At 43.5% G+C, this 19,605-nt stretch overlaps 1 protein-coding gene across 7 annotated transcripts in view; it reads left to right on the top strand.

Annotated features, from left to right (window-relative positions):
• The window catches only part of RPAP1 (RNA polymerase II associated protein 1), an 84,407-nt gene extending 71,383 nt beyond the window's left edge, over positions 1-13,024 (top strand). For all 7 annotated transcript variants that reach the window (XM_053284002.1, XM_053284007.1, XM_053284004.1 and 4 more), the window contains 7 exons: positions 169-364; positions 694-843; positions 1,567-1,709; positions 3,126-3,930; positions 4,625-4,801; positions 7,990-8,046; positions 12,624-13,024. In XM_053284002.1, the coding sequence (XP_053139977.1) occupies positions 169-364; positions 694-843; positions 1,567-1,709; positions 3,126-3,930; positions 4,625-4,801; positions 7,990-8,046; positions 12,624-12,812 (1,717 nt within the window). In that variant the 3' untranslated portion in view covers positions 12,813-13,024. The remainder of the gene's footprint in view (positions 1-168; positions 365-693; positions 844-1,566; positions 1,710-3,125; positions 3,931-4,624; positions 4,802-7,989; positions 8,047-12,623) is intronic.
• Positions 13,025-19,605: the final 6,581 nt, after the last annotated feature.

Here is a 19,605-nt window from a genome sequence, read left to right as displayed (position 1 = left end):
TTCAGTTCTAGATTTCCTTTTCATTGCTGTATTTGTGCAACTGCATTTTGTTTGTTTTAGTAATGGCTTGTTCTGTTTTTAGGTGTTTTTTTAAAACGAGTTGCTTTCCCCCCCTTCATTAAAATCAATGCTTTTGGTGTCTCATCATTCTCTTTCTTTCCTCCACAGACCATGCTCTGCTCTGTGCAATCCTTTATCCTGTTCTCCAGCACCAGAGTCTCTCCCCAGCATTGTGTCTTTAAGTTTCACTGGAGGCAAGCCCCCAATGAGCTTAGTGGGCTCCAGGTCACCTTTCCCCTTCCTTACTGCCCTTCTTGTCCTTGTCAACAACATCACTCATATACACAAAGGGCTGGTTGGCAAGGTGAGTACTGGTTGGTTTGTGTAGAGCCTCTCTCTGTGGGGATATGTGCTTCTTGTCTAAGACAGTGCCATTAGGATGGTTCTTCCTTCACGTGGGCAGATGGTATATTTAGGACACTATAACAATGGCAGATTTAACCTAGATATTCCAATATGGAGAGTTGCAGGATCTCTCGAATGGTGATGGTGGATAAAACCAGGGTTGCATTGGGTGGCCCCACTAATTGCTAACAATTGGGCAGTAATAGTAGTATATATAGTAGGATACTGTGTCCCCCCAGTCTGCTTAGTGTACTGTTGTATATCCTCAAATGTTGGGCTTGTTTACAGTACATGTCTCTGCTGGATGTGAAAGATCTGAATGACTATCTGCTCCAGAGCTCGACCACTGCACCACCGTCTCTGTCCTTTTCCTCTGCGTGGCTGCTGCACCATGAGTATCACCTGCAGTATTTTGTGCTTGCACTGGCACAGAAGATGGTGAGCTCTCTGCCTCAAACAGTTGTTACTGGATTGCGTTTTCATTTTATTAATCAGAGAACCTTTGGCAGGGAAGTGGGGCGGGACATGTGAATGTAGTGAAGCTTCTGGAACATAAATAAACCGGTGGGCCCCAATGTTTGTCCCCACCCCCAATTTTTACTTTTGTAGAAAGTGACAAAAGAAGTTGAAAAGTTTTGTTGACTTTGTATTTATGTGTGGCAAGTGTGGTTTATGTGTGGCGTTTAGACTTGCCACACACGAGCATGTTAATAAGCAGCTGATGCACAAAGCAGACTGATTATAGAGCTGCTTCGTTGGCAATTTCAATGGCAGACCCAGTTTCAAGGGGCTTCCAGGCTTGTTTTGTGTAGGTGTGTACACTAACTGCAAGATGAAATTGGGTGAAAAAATGAGGTTGAGGTGATATGCTGTGCAAAAATCTATCAGATTTTGAAAAACCAGTCTTGCCTTGTTTGTTGTCATACGGAACATAACCAGTACAAGATTGTACTATTTGGGGCAGATTTGGGAGCTCCGTGAGGCATAAGTGTTGAGGATCTATACAGCAGGGTAAAGATTCCCCTATTGCAACTTGACATCAGGTATCTTGCTTTTTCATGACCTTGTCCTGAAGTATTCTCCGTACCTCACTACACCTGTGTCAGTGGAAATGGCTGCAATATTTTTACAGTATGAATTGCATTTTTATTTTCTATGCAGGCAGTTGCTTGTTTGGATTACAGCCGGCATGCTTCACTCCATCACTGTGTTGCCATGGTACTGTTAAGCCGTTTGTTGCCAGGCAGTGAGCACCTGGCACACAAGCTTCTATTGGGTCTTGCCTTTAATCCCAAACTGATTCCGTAAGTTTTACTCCCCCCATTTCCCTGTTACTGCCCTTGAATAACACTGTTCTTTTTCTAGAGCTTAGGGATCTGTGGAAAACATTTGGGAAAGATAGATTTATAGAGGTTACGAGTGGTGGGAAAGGTAGGCCTTGTTCTGTGGCTCAGAGTTCATTGTAATGGAGATCTGCCATTGACATGACTGAGGAAATTTTTTGTCACAATTTCATTTCTGTATGGAGCATCCTGTTTCACATAGTGGCCCACCAGATGACTCTGGGAAGCCCAGAGGCAAGAGCTTAGGGCATGCTCTCTCCTACAGTTACTCTCCTGCAACTGGTATTTGGAGGCATCTTGCCTTTGAGGCTGGAGGTGGCCTATAGCCCTCAGGCTAGTAGCCATTGATAGACCTCTCCTCCATGAATTTATCTAAAGCCCTCACTTTATAACTGTGTTGTAGTGTGGGTTAAGCTGAGAGATGTTGGCTTGCCCCTAGCAGTATAGTGAGCAGAAAGGTTAAGAGAGGGTTTAAACTCATCCAGACCAAACACTACACTTTCTCCACTCCACTGCACTGCATTCTTGGAGATTACGGCTGAGTTAGGCTGGCACCTGAAAGCTAGGTAGAGATTTAGATTTAGTCCTGATCTGTGTTAAACCCACATCACTTTTATGATGTGCCCTATGCTACATACATAGCTGCTTTGTAGCATTTCCCCCATTGGATCCCCATGGAATCTCAGGTGTTTACATTTCCCTGCATTCCTGTCCTGCCTCAACAGTATTGTAAAGATGTACAGTTTGATAGATAATTCCAGCTGGTACTTGGCAGGTTCCACACTTATGGCATGAATAAAAATTATTTCAATACACCTCATAATTACCTTTGAATGCAAATTTGTCTAGGCCATAAGATACAATCATGGGGCACAAGGGGCATATGTTCTAAATCTTTTGCCTGTCTGTCCCCTCCATTTCCCATTACTGACACTGATTGGATGAAACAGGAGGTGGTGTCAAGGATTCTAGGCTGGAATTTTCTGGCACAGCAGGTGCTTTGTATCACTACCTCCCTCTGTCCTTGAGCCTCACCACACCCCCATGCACTTGTAATGAAAAGGGGGAGGGACGGAGCTGAGCACATTCTCTCCATATCCTTTCCTACTCTATCCCTTTCCCCACTTTCCACTTGCATGCAAAGAGGAGAGGAAGGTGGTTGCACCAGTGGCTGGCTCTTTGGGTGGCGTGGGGCCCTACATGCAAAAAATTTGGATGTAGATAAATTTTAGTTTGGACAAAATTTTAAGAAAATTCCCAACTGATGCAACTTTCATTTGTAAATTTACCATGGAACCACTCTGTATTAATGTGTGCTCCTCTTTGTTAATAAAGAAGGCATTTCCATTCTTGTTTGTTTATGTTGTTTATTTGCAGAGAAGGCAAAGCAGGAGGACCAGAAGCTGCTGATTTCTCGGACATCCTGAACCTGAGCTCAAGGGCAAATCTGACACAGCCAGGTTCAGCAGCTGCCATTTCTCCACTTCCTAGCCGTGGTGCCTTACTGGAAGAAGCATATCAGCATCTCCCATCTATCCAGGCCTGCTATCTCTCTCATTTTCTTTACTTGGAGCCTGCTCTTATTCGTTCTAGAGATGTTTACCAAGGACGAACTCACCTTGTCCATTCCATGCTTCTTCCTGAGGTCAAAGGACCCATCCTACCTTCTGATTGGCCGTTCCTTCCCCTTATCAGCCTCTATAACAAAGTGACTGGTTCAGGAAAGCAGTGGGCTGTGCTGAACTCCCTTCCTATGGATCTAGTCAACACTGTGACTCGAAACCTGCAGTGGGTCCTGCTGCTGGAGACCTGGAGAACTAGAGTCCTTCATGGCGTCTCGGCTGCATCCAAACTTGCAAGGCTTATGTGTGTCTTTCTCACAGGTAGTGACTTGTTCCTGGAAGGTCCTGTCCATTGCTACACTGCTGCTCTTCTCTCTCTTTACTGCCACTCCAAAGTCCTAGACTCCTTGAATCTGGATGCACCACTCCCTGGCTTAGCTTCTTTCCACGACCTCTACATAAACCTCTTGGAACAGTTTGAAAGCGTTTCCTTTGGAGATCCCCTCTTTGGAGTCTTTGTGCTTCTCCCTTTGCAGAGGCGGTTCAGTGTTCAGCTAAGGATGGCGGTGTTTGGAGAGCATGTGAGCACCCTGAGGGCATTAGGAGTTCCACTCCAACAGGTGGGTATCACTTGAAGTCAGTTTATTCAGCCACTGAAATAAAGCAAGATGTGGGTTGCTGCCTGCATAGTGAGTTCTGAGTGGAGCAACTGTATGCTTCACTGTATTCCCTAATTATGGTCCACTTCACCATATTAAAGGGAAGGGTACAGACCCTTATTAGTGTGTATTTACAAAATGTGGCTCAGGGCTCTAATTTAACTTGCACCCACCCATTTATTTTTAAAATCGCACAGTTAAGGCGTAATCTTCACTTGCCCCATTACCATGGCCACCTGGGGAGTCATCACTGGGTGCTCATGAGAGATGGCCTTAGGGCAGCAGAAAACAAGTGAGCTGGGAGAGACATGGAGCAGCATACTACTGACTACCGGGAGAGCTCTTGCCACTTTCCTATCAGATCTCCCAAGTAGGGTGCAGGTAATCGCAAGGGAGAAGAGGGGCTAGGAAAGGATGTAAACTGCCAGAAAGAAGGACTTCTGGAGATCGCTGGAAGCGCTGATTCACCATAATTGGAGCCTCTGTGGAATTGATTCTCAGACAGACCCAAACCTCTAGCCATGGGGTCCCTAGGCTGCTCCCCATCCTGGGTTCCTTCTCCCCAACGTCTCTAGTTAACATGGATTATGTTCAGTTTTCTTTATTTGTGGATAAGCCTAATAGTTCAGGTTGTTACTTCTTGGCTTTATCACAGTTTCCTGTGCCTCTGGAGCAATACCTTTCTCCCCCTGAAGACAATCTGAACCTCTTAAGGCAGTACTTCAAGGCTCTAGTCACGGGTGCCTTGCGACAGAACTGGTGCCCGGTACTGTATGTGGTTGCTGTGGCTCATGTGAACAGCTTCATTTTCTCCCAAGATAGTACCACACAGGTGAGTAAGACCCTTCAGTGAGCCAGATGTCTGGCTATGGTGCACTCTGTTCTTACGCCAGCTGGTTGTGTCCTGTGCACATATCCTTCCTGTGTTGTGTGCATGCCTTCTCGCCTGTGATAGTGTGAAAAGCCGTTCAGGTTTCGGATGGAAAGTCCTGTATGAATGTTTTGCTCTTCAGTGCCAATATGGATTTGCAGTCATCTGTACAATGACCTTCACCTTCAAAGGGCTTTTTAAATGTAGTAAACAAAACCAGTTTGCAGCGTCTTTCTATTTATTTATTTATTTTTATTTATTTGATTTGTATACTGCCCTTCCAGAATGGCTCAGGGTGGTTTACAGTTAAAGTTTACAGTTTCTATTAACAGTAACTTCTTGTTTTTCTAGAAAAATGCATGGAGGCATTGTAAGACCAAATGACTTGAGATAATTCAGATATTTTCCCAATTATGGCTTGACTTCTGCAGTCAGTAAGTTGTAGAAATCCAGTGTGCCTGTGATGTCAAGCTACACATTACTTTAAGCATATGGTGGTTTTAACATCAAATAGGCACTAGATTGGAGGCCCCCACAGATCAGTACCATGGTGGGGAGCAGGAAGAAGTAAGAGAATGGCTTCTTCGTAATGAACCCCACCGCCCATTGAGATCATCAGGAAAGGTCTGTCTGCATTTGCCACCGGCTTGTCTGGTGGCTACTCAGGGACGGGCCTTTTCTGTTGCTGACCCGAGGCTTTGGAATGCGCTCCCTAGTGTAATAAGAGCTTCCCCATCCTTTAAAAAGTCCTTAAAGACGCATTTCTTTACCCAGGCTTTTAACTGATATGTTTTGATTGTTTTGAATGTTGTTTTTAGAATATTGTTTTAAAAAATTTTAAATTGTGTTTTTTACATTTCTTGCTTTTAAATTTTTGTTTTGTTTTGCTTTTGTTTTTAATTAATGTTTTACTTTTTAATCTTGTTGTAAACTGCCCAGAGACATAAGTTTTGGGCGGTGTAGAAATATGATAGATAAATAAATAAGAAAGAAAGAAAGAAGTACCAATCTAGATCTTTCTCCCAATGCACTGTTGGAGAGCATGGTGGGAAAGAGCTCTTAGGCTGTGATCTGGATTGGGACCTCAGCATGGGTAAGTTAAAGAATCCCTGCTCACCTGCACTGTGGTCCTGATTTGTGGGGGAGCAATCTGGTGGCTATTTCGTGGTCTGTTTTTTGTTTTGTTTTGTTTTTTTTTAAACACCCATATTTGTAAAACATATGTTCAAAGTAACATGTAGTTTGCTCCTAGGATTGTAGGATCTCTCTGGCCACTGTTTTGATCACAGTGGCCATCCAACATGTTGAGAACAAAATGGTGGATTGAAAAGTAACATCCAAAAGACAGAAAATAGAATAATTTAAAATGCAGCTGGAGCCAACATCCCCATCTTCTGCCACCCATCGTCCAGATATAATCATACAGTCCAGGGATTCACAACTTTGAAGATCATTTTAAATGTTTTATTGAATCATGTTATATTGTATGCATCCCATCAGTCACATGTTGTCTTGTATTCGGTCTTTTGAAAAATAAGTATTGGCTCATGGAAATTGTATTTCCATTGTGCAATTATGTATTGCACTTGCATGCAAATTGTATGCATGTATTTCTAGGCTGCTTTTCCACCTGCGAGTCGTTCAAAGCTGCTTATGTTAAAAAGAGTAATAAATCTGTTATACAGTCGCCTAATAGTAGCAACAAATATTTTAGTTCCTGTGTTCTAAAGCTCCTTTATGTGTGTGTTTGCTGCTTTTTAGTTTTGTTGTTTTTGTTTTTATCCGTTGTTTTAAGTAGGATAGCTGCCTTGGGTGTCTCCATATTAGGAGAGGAAAAGCAGAGTATAAATGTTTATATAAACAAATAAAACAGAACAACAAAAAGCTAGGCAAGCAGTTCAGCTTATGCCCAATGTCTGGTAAAACACTTTAAGATCTTAAGAACCTGATGAGCATTGTGGGGAATGTGTGAACTTTCAGAAGAAGGTTGTATTAAGCAATAAAGGGTTTTCATTCACTACTAACTAACTAACTATCTATCTATCTATCTATTTAATTAATATAATATAATATAATATAATATAATATAATATAATATAATATAATATAATATAATATACTGTCTACTCCACAGACTCAGGGCGGTGAACATAACAAGAATAGCATCCAAGATTTAAAAATTAATAATAATAAAAAATGTAAAGGGCAAATGCCTGGCGGAAAAGAAATGTCTTCAGTAAGGTTTTAAAAACTGAAAGGAAGGAGGCAGACTGAATCTGGGGGAGGGGGAGAGAGTTCCAGAGCGAAGGGGCAGCAACATAAAAAGCCCTTCCACAGGCCCTAGTACTATGGCCCTCTCTAAGACCAAGGAACGAAAGAAGGGCAACCTGAGAAGATATCACAGGACTGGCCAGGAGAGGCGGTCCTGGAGGTAAACATGCGCTAAGCCCTGAAGGGGATTGGGATATGTGGTCTGAGATATGAGAGCATATGCATCTCTTCTATAATGATGGGTTTGATGTTTGTTTATAGTCCTTTATATTGGTTCTCCATTCCCTTTTTATCTCTTTGGGCCATCCAGAATGGCAAGCCACATGGTGCCAAGTCAGCACCTGTTGTGGGATTCTAACTGTGCCACTGAAACTGATGGAGATGGGGAATCATGCTGTCCTCCTGTACAAGCAAGGAAGAGATTCCAGCATTCTCTGCTTCACCCCAGCCACACCCTTTGAAGCTCAAGGAGTGTGGGAGTGCACTATGCTCTTGTGGGGTTTGCCGCTTCCAACAACAGTATATCTGTATGGCCTTCTTTCCTTTTGACACCTTGCAAGTCATCCAGGAATAGAGTCTCTGGTGGGTCACTGATTGTGGCATATTGGACCACTTGTTATGCATCTGACTTACCAAAAAATTAATCCAAAAAGAGCAGCCCAGGAAGCAAGGGGTATTCTAGATGTATTCTAGATGACACCACGCCTGGAACAGAGAAAGGTTAATATGCAGGGTATAGAGACTTCCGATCTTGTAAATTTAGTATGATCTGCAAAGACAAACCATTCTTTTTGGAGTATGGAAGAATTGGTGTGTTTGCTCTTACAAAAGCACCTACAAAGAAGTCTTCTGTCTGATGTCCTCTGGTTTTGTTTCAGGAGGTTGATGTTGCCAGAAAAAACATGCTACAGAAGACCTGGCTCTTGGCAGACGAGGTAGGTGTTCTGCATGAAGCTCTTGCAATAGCAGTTGTGAAATGCTAAAAACAGGATCTTAAGGAAGCTGCATTATCACAACACTCCCAGCTTTGATGTGGGGGCAGCACCAAGTATATGAGGTATACTTGGAGTATATACTTTGGTATACTTTGAAGTGTATGTGGGGGCAGCACCAAGTGATGAGGTAGCCTGGAGCAAACTGCACTGGGCTTCCTCCAGTGCTGTGATGAGCTCCCTCAACTGCCCCCTCCAACTTACCTGAATAAGGAGGGAGGGAGGGGGAATTGACGAAGGGTGGGTGGCAGCAGCCAGCAGTGGACTGAGCGGCTTTTTCTGCCCTCCACCTTGTCATTTGGTGAGCAATGGCATTAGCAACAGCTCCTCTTCCTTCTCCTCCTCCTCCTCCCTCTCCTCGGGTTGGAGAAGGAGGAGTAACTGCTGTTGCATTCCCTGATCACATTTGCTGAGGGGGAGAAACTGCTGCTGAATATCTCAGTGGTGTTACTTTCCCTTTTCTCCCAGAGGCCCCTGGGTCACATTGGACTATTGGAGAAAGTCCCTTCCCCAAGGGGAAAGTGGGAGAAGGCACCAGAGCCGTGCATTTAGTGAACCGCTCCTGCCTTCTACCACTTGCCTCCGCATCTGGCTTGGCTGGCCAGTTCCAGCCCAGTTATTTTTGGGCTCAGGTGCCTTGATTCAGCATACCTGCTCACTACAAATTTTTTGCCAATTTCAGTACTGACTTGTTGTTTTCTTGGTTCAGATAGCACAGGGGTTCCCAACTCCATACATACACACACACCACTCCACGTCGTTGAAGAGTCTTAGTGGTGTGTATATATATATAAAAATACCACTCCACGTCATTGAAGAGTCTTAGTGGTACTCAGCAGGGGCTCAGCTATGCTGGATTGCACTCTCTGCTCCTGTCCGTTGCCCCCATGTCATGCCTCCAGAGTTCTCCACTGCCCCGGTGTCTTCTCTGGAGTTCTCCTCCGCCTTCACATCTGGTCCTGAGTCATCTTGACAGAACTAGACCAATTGCAAGTTCTGTCAGCAGCGTGTGCAGCCAGCTTGCTGTCAGTTGGCAGTGGGGTGGGGGGAGGGTGGCTGGCTGACTTGGAGGCAGAGTGGCCTGAAACATACTGCCTGTGCTTGTATGCATGTTTGCTGCCACTGCTTTTCCTCAAGGCTCCTTGCCCCTCTTTGTCCTTGTGTCATCCTCTGCCAAGCTCCTTCTTCCTTTTCTCCGCTCCTGCACGTGCATGTCAGTTTGCCACCACTGCCACTCCTTCTCAAGGCTCCTTGCCTCTTCAAGGCTTTCTCATTCCTGCATCCTCTCTGTGCCCTCCTCTGCCAACTTCCTCCTTGTCTCCTCTCCCTCCGCTCTTTGTTGAAAAGTGGAATGTAAATATTCATCTTTGGTTGTGGATGGATGGAGGGTAATCCTGGAGAGTAATCCTGGTTGGGGATGGAGGGTAATCCTGGTAGGCGGAGCCTTTAGTAACTCCCTTTTTAATGCTTTTATTATTTCTATAGTCTGATTGATTGTTGAATTTCTATACCACCTTTCATTAAAACAATCTCAAAGTGGTTCACACAAAAGTTAAGACAAGACTACAAAAATTACACAATTAAAATATTAGCTAGAATATAAACTACAGATCTGATTAAAAGATTAAAAACAAGCACAATATAACCATAAAAGATACAAAGCAGCAGCAATAGGAACAACCGTATAAAAGCTTGGGTAAAAAGCCAAGATTTCACACGCTTTCTAAAAATCTGTAATGGAGACTGAGGAGTGGATGGCCACCAGGAGAGTATTCCAGAGTCTGGGGGCAACAACTGAGAAGGCCTTGCTTGTCCCATGTGCACACCAGCTGAGACTCCCTCATTGTTGGCACCCAGAGCAAGTGGGGGTTCCCTCCCTCCAGATGACCTCATTAAGCAGGCAGCAACTTTTGGGAGCAGGCGGTCCTTCAAGTATCCAGGGCCCAAACTGTTAAGGACTTTAAAGATCAACACTAGCACCTTGAATTGGACCCAGAAACAAAAATGGCAGCCAATGCAGCTCTTTCAAAATGGGTGTGATGTGATCCCAGCGGGCAGCTCCAGAGACAACCCGGGAGCTGCATTCTGCACCAACGGAAGTTTCCGAATATTCTTCAAGGGCAGCCCCACATAGAACATGTTACAGTAATCCAGCCGTGATGTGACTAAGGCATGGGTAATTGTGGCCAGATCTGTCTTCTTGAGAAAGAAAGTCTTAAGAGACTTTGTTAGCTATCTTGAGGTGAATGTGAAAGGTGGAATATAAGTTCTTAAAATAATAATTACTACTACTACTACTACAAGTAGATAATTATGTTGATTGTGGCTATGCTCTTTTATTTGGGTGGAAGGGGGGAAGTGGTTGTCACCCTAACTGTAACATTTAAACTTTGTGTGCACGCATGCACGCTCACAATCTCCAAGGGGGTACCTGAGCTGAAGGTCTGCAGCAGAAGTGGTACACGTGTTCAAAAAGGTTGGGAACCCCTGAAATAGCAGAACAAGGAGTCATGGATATGGAGGGATGTTGGCAAAATCCTGCACAGTTGTGTGTACCCTCTTTTATTTCCCAGAGTTGCAGTGTAGTTCTGAAGTGCCATACCAGTTCTGGTGTGAAAATGCCTTTCAGAAATGCAGCATAAGGTGTGTAGCAGGGTACACTTTGGGAAGAGAGTGCAGTTGGGGACAGACACACACACACACAATTGCAAGAGTAGTCTATTGAACACCCTGCTCTATCCAGCTCGCCCTTGCTGTTTTTTGCTTCTGCTGCTTGTTGGCAAAAACTCTAAGATCAGGAGCGTAGCAAGGTTGGAGTGGGCCCAGATACAAGATTTTAAAATGCCCCCCCTCACTGAAGCTCAGCTCATGAAGTAAAGAAATCTTAAATGAGGTTGAATAGTGGTAACAAAAAGCGCACGCACACACACACACACACACACACACACACACACACCCCTATGAGCCACAATAGAACATCATCTTAAATTATTTTTTAAAAGGTTTTTTAAAATTGTGGACGATGCAAGTCATTTAATGGTATTAGAGAAAGACATGCTGTTCTGGTAGCTCCAGGTCTTAACACTCGCATCAGTTTCGGAGGCTGAATACAACTGAAGGAAGCACGGGCGGGTGCGTGGCTGGGGGAGTCAGTCAAGGCACTGCCCGTGGCAGTGGGCCCCTAGACAACTGTCTCCCCTTGCCCTTTTATAGTTACACCCCTGTCTAAGACCTATTGGAACAAATTGAAGACTACCACAAACAGATATGTCTTTGAGAGCCTTTAATTGGTTGCAATAGATCTTGGGAGTTTTTGTCTTTTATTATACTGTTTAATCCTGGTCCTTGCATCTTTTAAACTATTTGTCTTATATTTATTGCCTGTTTGATTATTGTAAGCTGTCTTGAGTGTAGCTGGAATGTGTTAGGATATAAATACTTTGAATAAGTACTCTTGCACTGGTGCTCTGAAGTTGAAGGAGTTTCACAGGTACTTACTTGATCTAGTACAGGCCAGTACTCTGGAATGATGAGAGTTCTAGTGGCTCTGTGAGTCAGGATCTCTCTAGTTCAAATCTTGCATCAGCAACAAACTCATGTGGTGGCTTTAGACAATCTCCTGTTCTGAGGGCCCTCATCTGTAACATGGAGATAATAATTTTGGCCCCTGTTACAAATATCTGTAGGAATTATTCCAATAGTTGTGCTTGCCTGAAAAGTTATCAGCAGTTCAATATTGCAGTTATTGTAATACTGGTAAGAAATGGATTCTCCACAACAAATGTGCTAATTGGATTAATGTTATTGTGTAGGTGCAACAGTGGTATATAGCAGCTTTCTATGTTCCTAACAATCAAGTAATCCTTCTACATCAATAACCCCACCCTATCTGGTGGGGTTCAAGTGATACTGGAATACAGGGGGACCTCAGTATTTGTGGTGTTCTGTTCCGTGGTTCTCCCACAGATATAGAAACCATGAATATTGAATGATTGATCCCTGTGGGATCACAGGAGTTAGGTTCCCGGTCGGCCAGTGTTGGCCAAAAAATGGCCGAATTTCGGTGGGGGGGGACCTTGCCTGCCTTTGCTGCTTCCCCCAAATCACACTGTGCCTCTAAAGTGGCCAAATATAGACCAAAAATGCCTGAAAATGGCTGGTTTTCATGGGGGGGATGCCTTGCCAGTCTCCGCTGTTCCCCCCCAGTCATACTGTGCCTCTAAAGTGGCTGGAAACCAGTCGAAAATGGTGGGTTTTTTTGTTTTGTTTTTTGATGAAAGCCATTTTGTGACTCTGATTCCTAAAATGGTGGCTAGAAATTACCTCCCCGGTCATTTCCAGCCACCCCTGACCCACAGATATGCATGGTCAACATGGGCTTTTTCAGCTTATGCTGAGGTCAGGTGTCATTTCCCTGACCACGGATACTTGAAACTGTGGATAAGGAGATCACCTGTATGTTGTGAAAATCTAACATGTCTGTTTCTTTCAACCATGCGCAAATCTTTTGCTTCTTTCAGCTGTTAAGGAGACACCTTCTCTTCTACAAACTGTCAAACAAAAATAACCCAGTGGGGTTTGACCTTTATGAACAGCTCCCTCCCATTCGACTGAAGTACCTGCATGCAGTGACTCAAGCAGAACACAAAGAAAGCATGTCAGAATCTCAGCATCTGAGTAGGGAACTGATGGACAACAATGCTGTATAGTGGGAAAGCATGGTCTGCTCCATGGTGTTTTGCCTGAGCAGAGCAGAAAGGGCTCTGCTCAGGGAATCTCTGCCTGATCTAGTCTTAGTGGAACGTTGGAATATCCGTCCATTTCCTGTGCCCAGCCAACATATTTTTTCACGATAGATGAAGCAACTGTACAAAATGATGTTGGTGTGTGTGTGTTTAAATAAAATTTGATACAAATGTAAGGTGTTGGTAAGATTTATTGATATTTAATACTAGAAAATGGATGATCTTAGCTTACTCCTAGCAGTTGATGATCTACCCGAAACAGTCTGATGGGAGTAATAGGTTTGGCTGGAGACTATAATGTTAGGAATAGAAACATCCAAAAAAGAGCACACTCTGAAATAGTACTTTTGGATAGTGATTTGCCCAGTCTAAATCCTGCAGCTGTTCTTTGTCAAACATTTCAAGAAACTACATTAGAAGACTTCATCTCGGCAGAAAGCCACCTGTCTCTTTCTATCTGCTTGTCTCTCAGTATTAGCTGTTTTTACCTTTTTTATATTTATAACCTTATTATATTAAATGAAGTTATCTTTGCCGAACAGGATATTTTGGAAGCTGCAAGCACTCTCCAGAAGGAAAATAAGTATATGGTAGGTTGGAAACAACAAGACATGGAGTTCTTTAGAAGACCAAGGGTGCCATCTCAGGTTTCTGCAGTGGGGATGAGAAGATTCACAATAAGGTTCATTAGCCTACTCTTCTTCTGATACATTCAAGATTTACATTGGAAAAAGCAGTGGTGACAAAATCTACATCTCATTGGCCATGAATTCACATTTGTGTATGGCTTGCTGGGGGAGTTCTAGCATCTCCCCCATAGTGAGGTGTCAGAGTGAACATAACACAGGAAGCGTGAGCAGGGGGCATGTAACATGGTTTATTTGCATTTCTCTAACTTCCAGAGCTGTTCTAGACTAGATGTTGTTTGCAATTCAAATTATCCAGTGCTTCTTGATTGTCTAGTAATTAATACAAATTATCCAGTGCTGCTTAAATAACAGGGGTGGGGGGTAGACATGACACGACCCAACAACTACTGCAGATTCACTAGCAGTATATTGTTCTAATGAAAGCATACAAAAGGTGGGTTTGGTTTTTTAAAAAAACAAAACAGATGAAGTTGTATCAGGGAGTATGTTTACTTTCATAAAAGTCAGTGACTCTCATTGGCTTGTATGGGACAAAATACAGGAATTGTAAATGGTGGTCCAGTGTCAGGAAAGGGTGGCAAGTTTTTGCTGCAACCTGAGCAGTCTTTCAGACTATAGCCCTGTAAACACCCCCCCTCCCCACACACACACAGATTGAAGGAAGCCATTCAGTGTTGGAGAAAGGAGAGCCAGTATTGGAAGGCAGGAAGCACAGTGCTTCCTTAGCCATTGCTACTCAGTCTGGTGCTACAACCTCTCTTCCATTCTCCTGCCAAGTCATGGATGAGAGGTGGTGCAGCACAGGCTGCAGCCACCCACAGAACCAAAGCCAGATGAGAACTGTGAAGGACTCTACAAGAGGGGATGAATGAGAAGAGGAAATGTCACCAACTCTTCCTACACCATACTGGATCTTATCATGCTGAACTTCAGTGTGTATGCAGCCACTATACCACACTAGAAGGCTCAGGATGAAAGAAAAGCTACCAAACTGGTGTTAGATATACAATAAGTGAGATCTGTCCAGGCCAAGTGCTTGCTTTTGGTTTGTTGGGTTTGGGCAGCTGAGAGAGGCATGTCAATCAGTTCCTTAGAAAATCAAAGTACATGAAATTGCTGATACTGACTTTCTCCCCTGTTTTCAAAGAGCTGTGAACTCCATTATCAAACTTACTTTGTCTCTCAAATCCTTTCCAGTTTGGGTTACCAAGAAAAATAAGTATTGAGACCGTTTCTTGAGCTCTTGGGCCTTTTATAGTCTTCCAAGTGTATAATCTTTCCAAACATCATTTATCTAGCAAGTTCCCTGTGCTGCACAAACAAGATTCTGAAAATGTGGTGCTTGCAAATGAATATTAATATTTTGTACCTTTTTTTAAAAGCACTTGTTTCCTCTTGTTTAAATAAAGCAGACGGCTGTGGTCAGGAAAATGAAGCAAACTGTTCCTTTCGGCAGGGTCACAGTCAAGCCACCTGGAATCCATCTGGCCAGGAGCACCCACTATTTTTATTGATAACTAGCTGAACCCGCACAGAGCATCTGTGCGCTAGTACACTTACTCTTTGGGCTTTAGTTGGGAGACTTTGATTGGTTGTTTCTTTCTCTTCAGCTGTGTACCTGATGTATTTCTGCAGTATTTTCTGCAAAGCAGAGCACTTTGTCCCCGGTATCTTTGTTTGTTTGTTTGTTTTTCATTGGCTGGTGCCTCAAGTCTTTGAAAAGGGTTGTTTTTGTTTGTTTGTCACTGCTGGTCCGTTGATGTTGATGCTTCTGTCTTATAGCTGATTTTGGCTTGGATTTCTGTGTATCTTAGTTTGCTAGTGTATGGTTAGTGAGACTTTGTTTGGCTGCTCCTCCTTTTGCTGCTCTGCTTGCATGGTTTCTCTGCCGTCTTTTCTGCATTTCCGGGCACAATGTCTCTGGTATTCATGGGTTTTTAAAGAGTTTTGTGTCAGGCACACAAAGCAATTGCACAGGAGTTGTTGTTTTTTCTGGGTGAAAGGTGTTGCTCTTTCTGCTTGTTAGATGAATTAGGCTGGGTTTTCTGTGTGTCTTAGTCTGTCAGTGTACGGTTTATGAGGCTTTGCCTCATTTCCTCATTTTGTTGCTGTGTCTGTGTTGGTTTCCTGCAGTTCTCTTTGCACAGCACAATGCAGTGTTCCTGGGAACTGTTGGGGTTTTTGTTTTTTGTGCACTGTGTGATTGTGCTGCGGTTGTTGTGTTCTTCCTGGGCCAATGGAGTTGGTGTTCCTGTCCTTTTGCCGGTTTAATCTGGCATCCTTGTGTGTCTTAGTCTGTTTCTGTCTGGTCAGTATTGTATTTTTCTGTGTAGACGCAGTTTTAGATGTCTTGCTGTGGTGACACAATGGTTAGTGAGTTGAATGATCTGATCCAAGAATAGGGCAACGTATAATTGTCTATGGCTGAAAACTGGTTCTTGTAAGTAAAGGCATATTCTGTCAAAGGTTTGTCCTTGTGAGTTGTTGATGGTCATTGCAAAAGCCAATCTTACTGGGAATTGCCTTCTTTTGAATTTGAAAGGCATATTTGTGTCTGAGGGTATAAGCAGGATTCTTGGGATGAGAGCGTTTTCAGTGTTTTCTGTGTCTGTTATGGCTTTTGCTTCAATAATGTTGGGTTGCAGGCGTATGACTGTGAGACGTGCCCCATTGCACAGTCCTCTTGTGGGTGCTAAATTTCTCAGTAGCATGATGATTGCTCCTGGTTTTAGTCGCAATTGGTGTGGTGGCATGCTAGTTGGAGTTAGGCTGTTCAAGAATTCTTCTGGATACACCAGGCGATCTTCTTCATGTTCACTTTCAATGGTGTCTATACTTTCATATACTACTTTCTCTCCTGGCATACGTTCCAGTACACGGTTGTTGACTTCTAGGGACATGTGGTTTGTTACAGTGAGAATTGCTCTTCCTTTAAGTTGATGTGGGGTGACTGTTGTGAAATCTATGTCCCCATATAGTTGTTCAACTGGGTCCTGTATTGTTGGGTAGCACTTCTGTGGTAACTGTATTGTTTCTCCATTCCTGCCGTCACCTACTGCTAAGAGCCATGTTGCAAAGTCATTCTCATTGTGCAGAGCACGCATGTTTTGTGGGAGCTTCATTACATGAATGTATTTCCAAAGGTGGTGTGTTTTTTTAAGCAGCTGGCCATAGTCGGGGATCTTGATCCTCTTACGATGACAGGGAGGATTTGTCAGAAATCACCACCCAGCAAGATGATGTTGCCTCCAAATGGTTGTGAGAATTTTGTGAGATCATTGAGGAGTCTGTCTACAGCCAGGAAGGTGTGTGCATGTGTCATAGGTGCTTCATCCAAGACTATCAATTTTGTGGTGTTGAGGTTTTCTGCTTCAGTTGTGTTTGTCTTTATATTGCAAGTTGAGCTTGCATTCAGGATCAGTGGTATCTTGAAAACTGAGTGTGCAGTTCTACATCCTGGTAGTAGAGTAGCTGCTATTCCCGTTGAAGCCACAGATGTGGTCTGGTGTCCTTTGCCTCGGATAGTGTGTAATAGTGTCACATGGACAAATGTTTTCCCTGTTCCTGCGGGTCCATCTAGGAAGAAGCCGTGTGACTTGTCTTTCTGATTGTCATATATAGCTTCAAGTACTGAGGTGACAGCTTTTTGTTGCTCTTTGTTCAGTTTGCTGGTATGTATTCTGGCCTTTTCTTGCTGGCCTTTTGAATAGCAGCTGGTAGATGCAGAACTGGCAGATTCAGGTTTTTCAGACTCAGTCCATAAGTTCTTAACTGTGTTTCTGTTTCAGTAAGTGCATATTGCGGCCCAGTAGTCTCTGAATATTTAAGGATCAAATCTTCACACAGGGTATGTTTGTGTTGATTCCAAAGGGCAGCCACATCTTCTGCTTCTCCAAATGCACAGATTATTGCAAAGAGCATTCTTAGGAAGTGCGGCATCTGTATCTGTTCTGCCTCAGTTAGTGTTTCATGCCAATTTCTATCTCCTTCTAGAAGTCCTAGTGCTCTGCAGGTCTCTTGGAAGCTCTCACAGAGTACCCCATTGACAGTCCTCAGACTGTCAAATCCACTGGCACCCTTGGTTCGGGTGAGTAGCATCCACAGATAGTGCCGTTCCATATCTTTGATACTAACTACTGGCATTCTTTCAATAACTCCGTCCCCTCCGCGATGATGCCTCTTCCATTTTGTGTGGATCTTATAAAAGACATAATATTTGGGGATGTCAGTGTAAGTACTGTTGTTTGCTTGTTCGTCTTCTTGATTGAGTTTAAACCAGGCAGTTAGCATGGTTTGTTTGGTAGATGCCATTGGAATGGCCTGCTCTTCCTGGCCTTCATGATAGATCAGTTGCTGGTGTTCTGGCAAATGAGCTGGTAAGCAGATTATGGTGTGCAACTTTTCTGTCAGAGTGAACTCATTGATTCGCCAGATTGCCTCTGGGGCACTAACATATCTTCCATCCAAAAAGGTTGTTATTTCATCATGCTCGAGCACTCCAGTGTGGTTGTCCGTTTCTAGCTTGATTGATACAGCATCAAGCCCTTCGTACACATATTTGTAGAGATACTTGACGCTCTTGACAGAGGCACAGACTTCTACGTTGATATGTGCGTTATATTTTCTTGAGATCCAGGGATTATATGGGATGACCCAGCGATTATCTAAGTCATATTTTACGACCCTAACTAGGGCTGTTGTTTGCCTTCTGTAGAGAGGGTATCTGTTCACATTCTCTTCTGTGGTGTTCCGGGGCTCCTTAGGATAGTTTTTGGAGCACGTTCCATCCTTCATGCAAGGTGCATAGGGATTTATCGTTCCGCAAGGTCCATTAATCATGTGCTTTGTTACAATTTTGTAGCGTTTTGGGCTGGCATCCTTTGTGGGTATCTCTGCACAAACATACCTGTCTATATCATCTTTGGTCCATATTCTGGATTTTGAATCCAAGGTCAGCAGGATGTGAACATGCGGTAGGCCTCACTTTTAGAATCTGATGACATAGATGTATGCGATGACATGCCCCAAAATGTGATGTTTCAAGATATCGTCCAAGTGTGTCGACAATTTAAACACTTGGACGATTATGTCTGGCCTGTGCTCTAGTCTTTGAATGCCTTGCATGGCATTTTTTTTATTTCTGGCCAAGTTGGGTTGCAAGTGAAGGTGACAAACAAATCTGGGTGTCCAAATATTCTGACTATGGCCATGGCATCTTGATAATTTTGCTGCATATACCGAGGGCTGCCTTGGAATGTTGACGGTAATATTATCATCTTCCCTGCTTTCAGGTGTTCGGTTTTTGCGCGAGTTTCCAGTACATCTAATTGCCCACGGTATTGCTCTGCGTAAATCTCTCTGATTAAGTCGCAGGTAGTTCAGTCTTGCTCTTTTTGTTCATACGTATGCGTCAATAGCGTATGGCTGATACAATTTTCTGCTTCTATGTAGGAGACTGAAACCTCTACACACAGCGAGGCAATATGCAAACTACTGCAGCTGTGTGACTTGCACTCGCTTAGCTGAGTGTCTCTCTTCTACATGGGCCATTCCAATATGCCACCCACACTCGCCATGTGGGAAAAGCAAAGGGTACACCATTGAGTCAGTGCGGTTCATGGGAGAAATAGTTTGGCAAGTGTCACCGACTGAATAAATGCATATGTCTCGGTTACCCGGTGGTTCTCCATCCTCACCAACAAATATTGCTGCAACTTCTGTGTGAGAACTCCGTGCATCGTATCTTCTTAGGTCTAAGTTTGGTTCTTCCATGAAAATCATTTGCACTTTAGCTTTTGGTGTATTTTCAGTTAGTCTATGCATTTGTTGATAGGACTTTGCAAATGGGTTGATGTTTCTTAGCATGACATCTAAGCTTTCCATTACATTTTGTAAGCAGCTGGTGTTGTTTTGTAGGCATTGTTTTGTTGCTTCTCCAGAATCAAATATATACAGTTGGCCATACCCTGCCTGGTGTTGTTCATTCAGATACAGTGGAGATACCTTATGGTATATTTGTCCATGAATCCTGAAGCAGTATGGTCCTGTGCCTGGAGGTGTGTTGATTTCGGCTGCCATTGAAGCTAAAGCAGCATTATATTCTCTGA

Source organism: Hemicordylus capensis, chromosome 1, assembly GCF_027244095.1.
Source record: "Hemicordylus capensis ecotype Gifberg chromosome 1, rHemCap1.1.pri, whole genome shotgun sequence".
Lineage (NCBI taxonomy): Eukaryota > Metazoa > Chordata > Lepidosauria > Squamata > Cordylidae > Hemicordylus > Hemicordylus capensis.
This window is presented reverse-complemented; position numbering and strand designations above follow the sequence as displayed.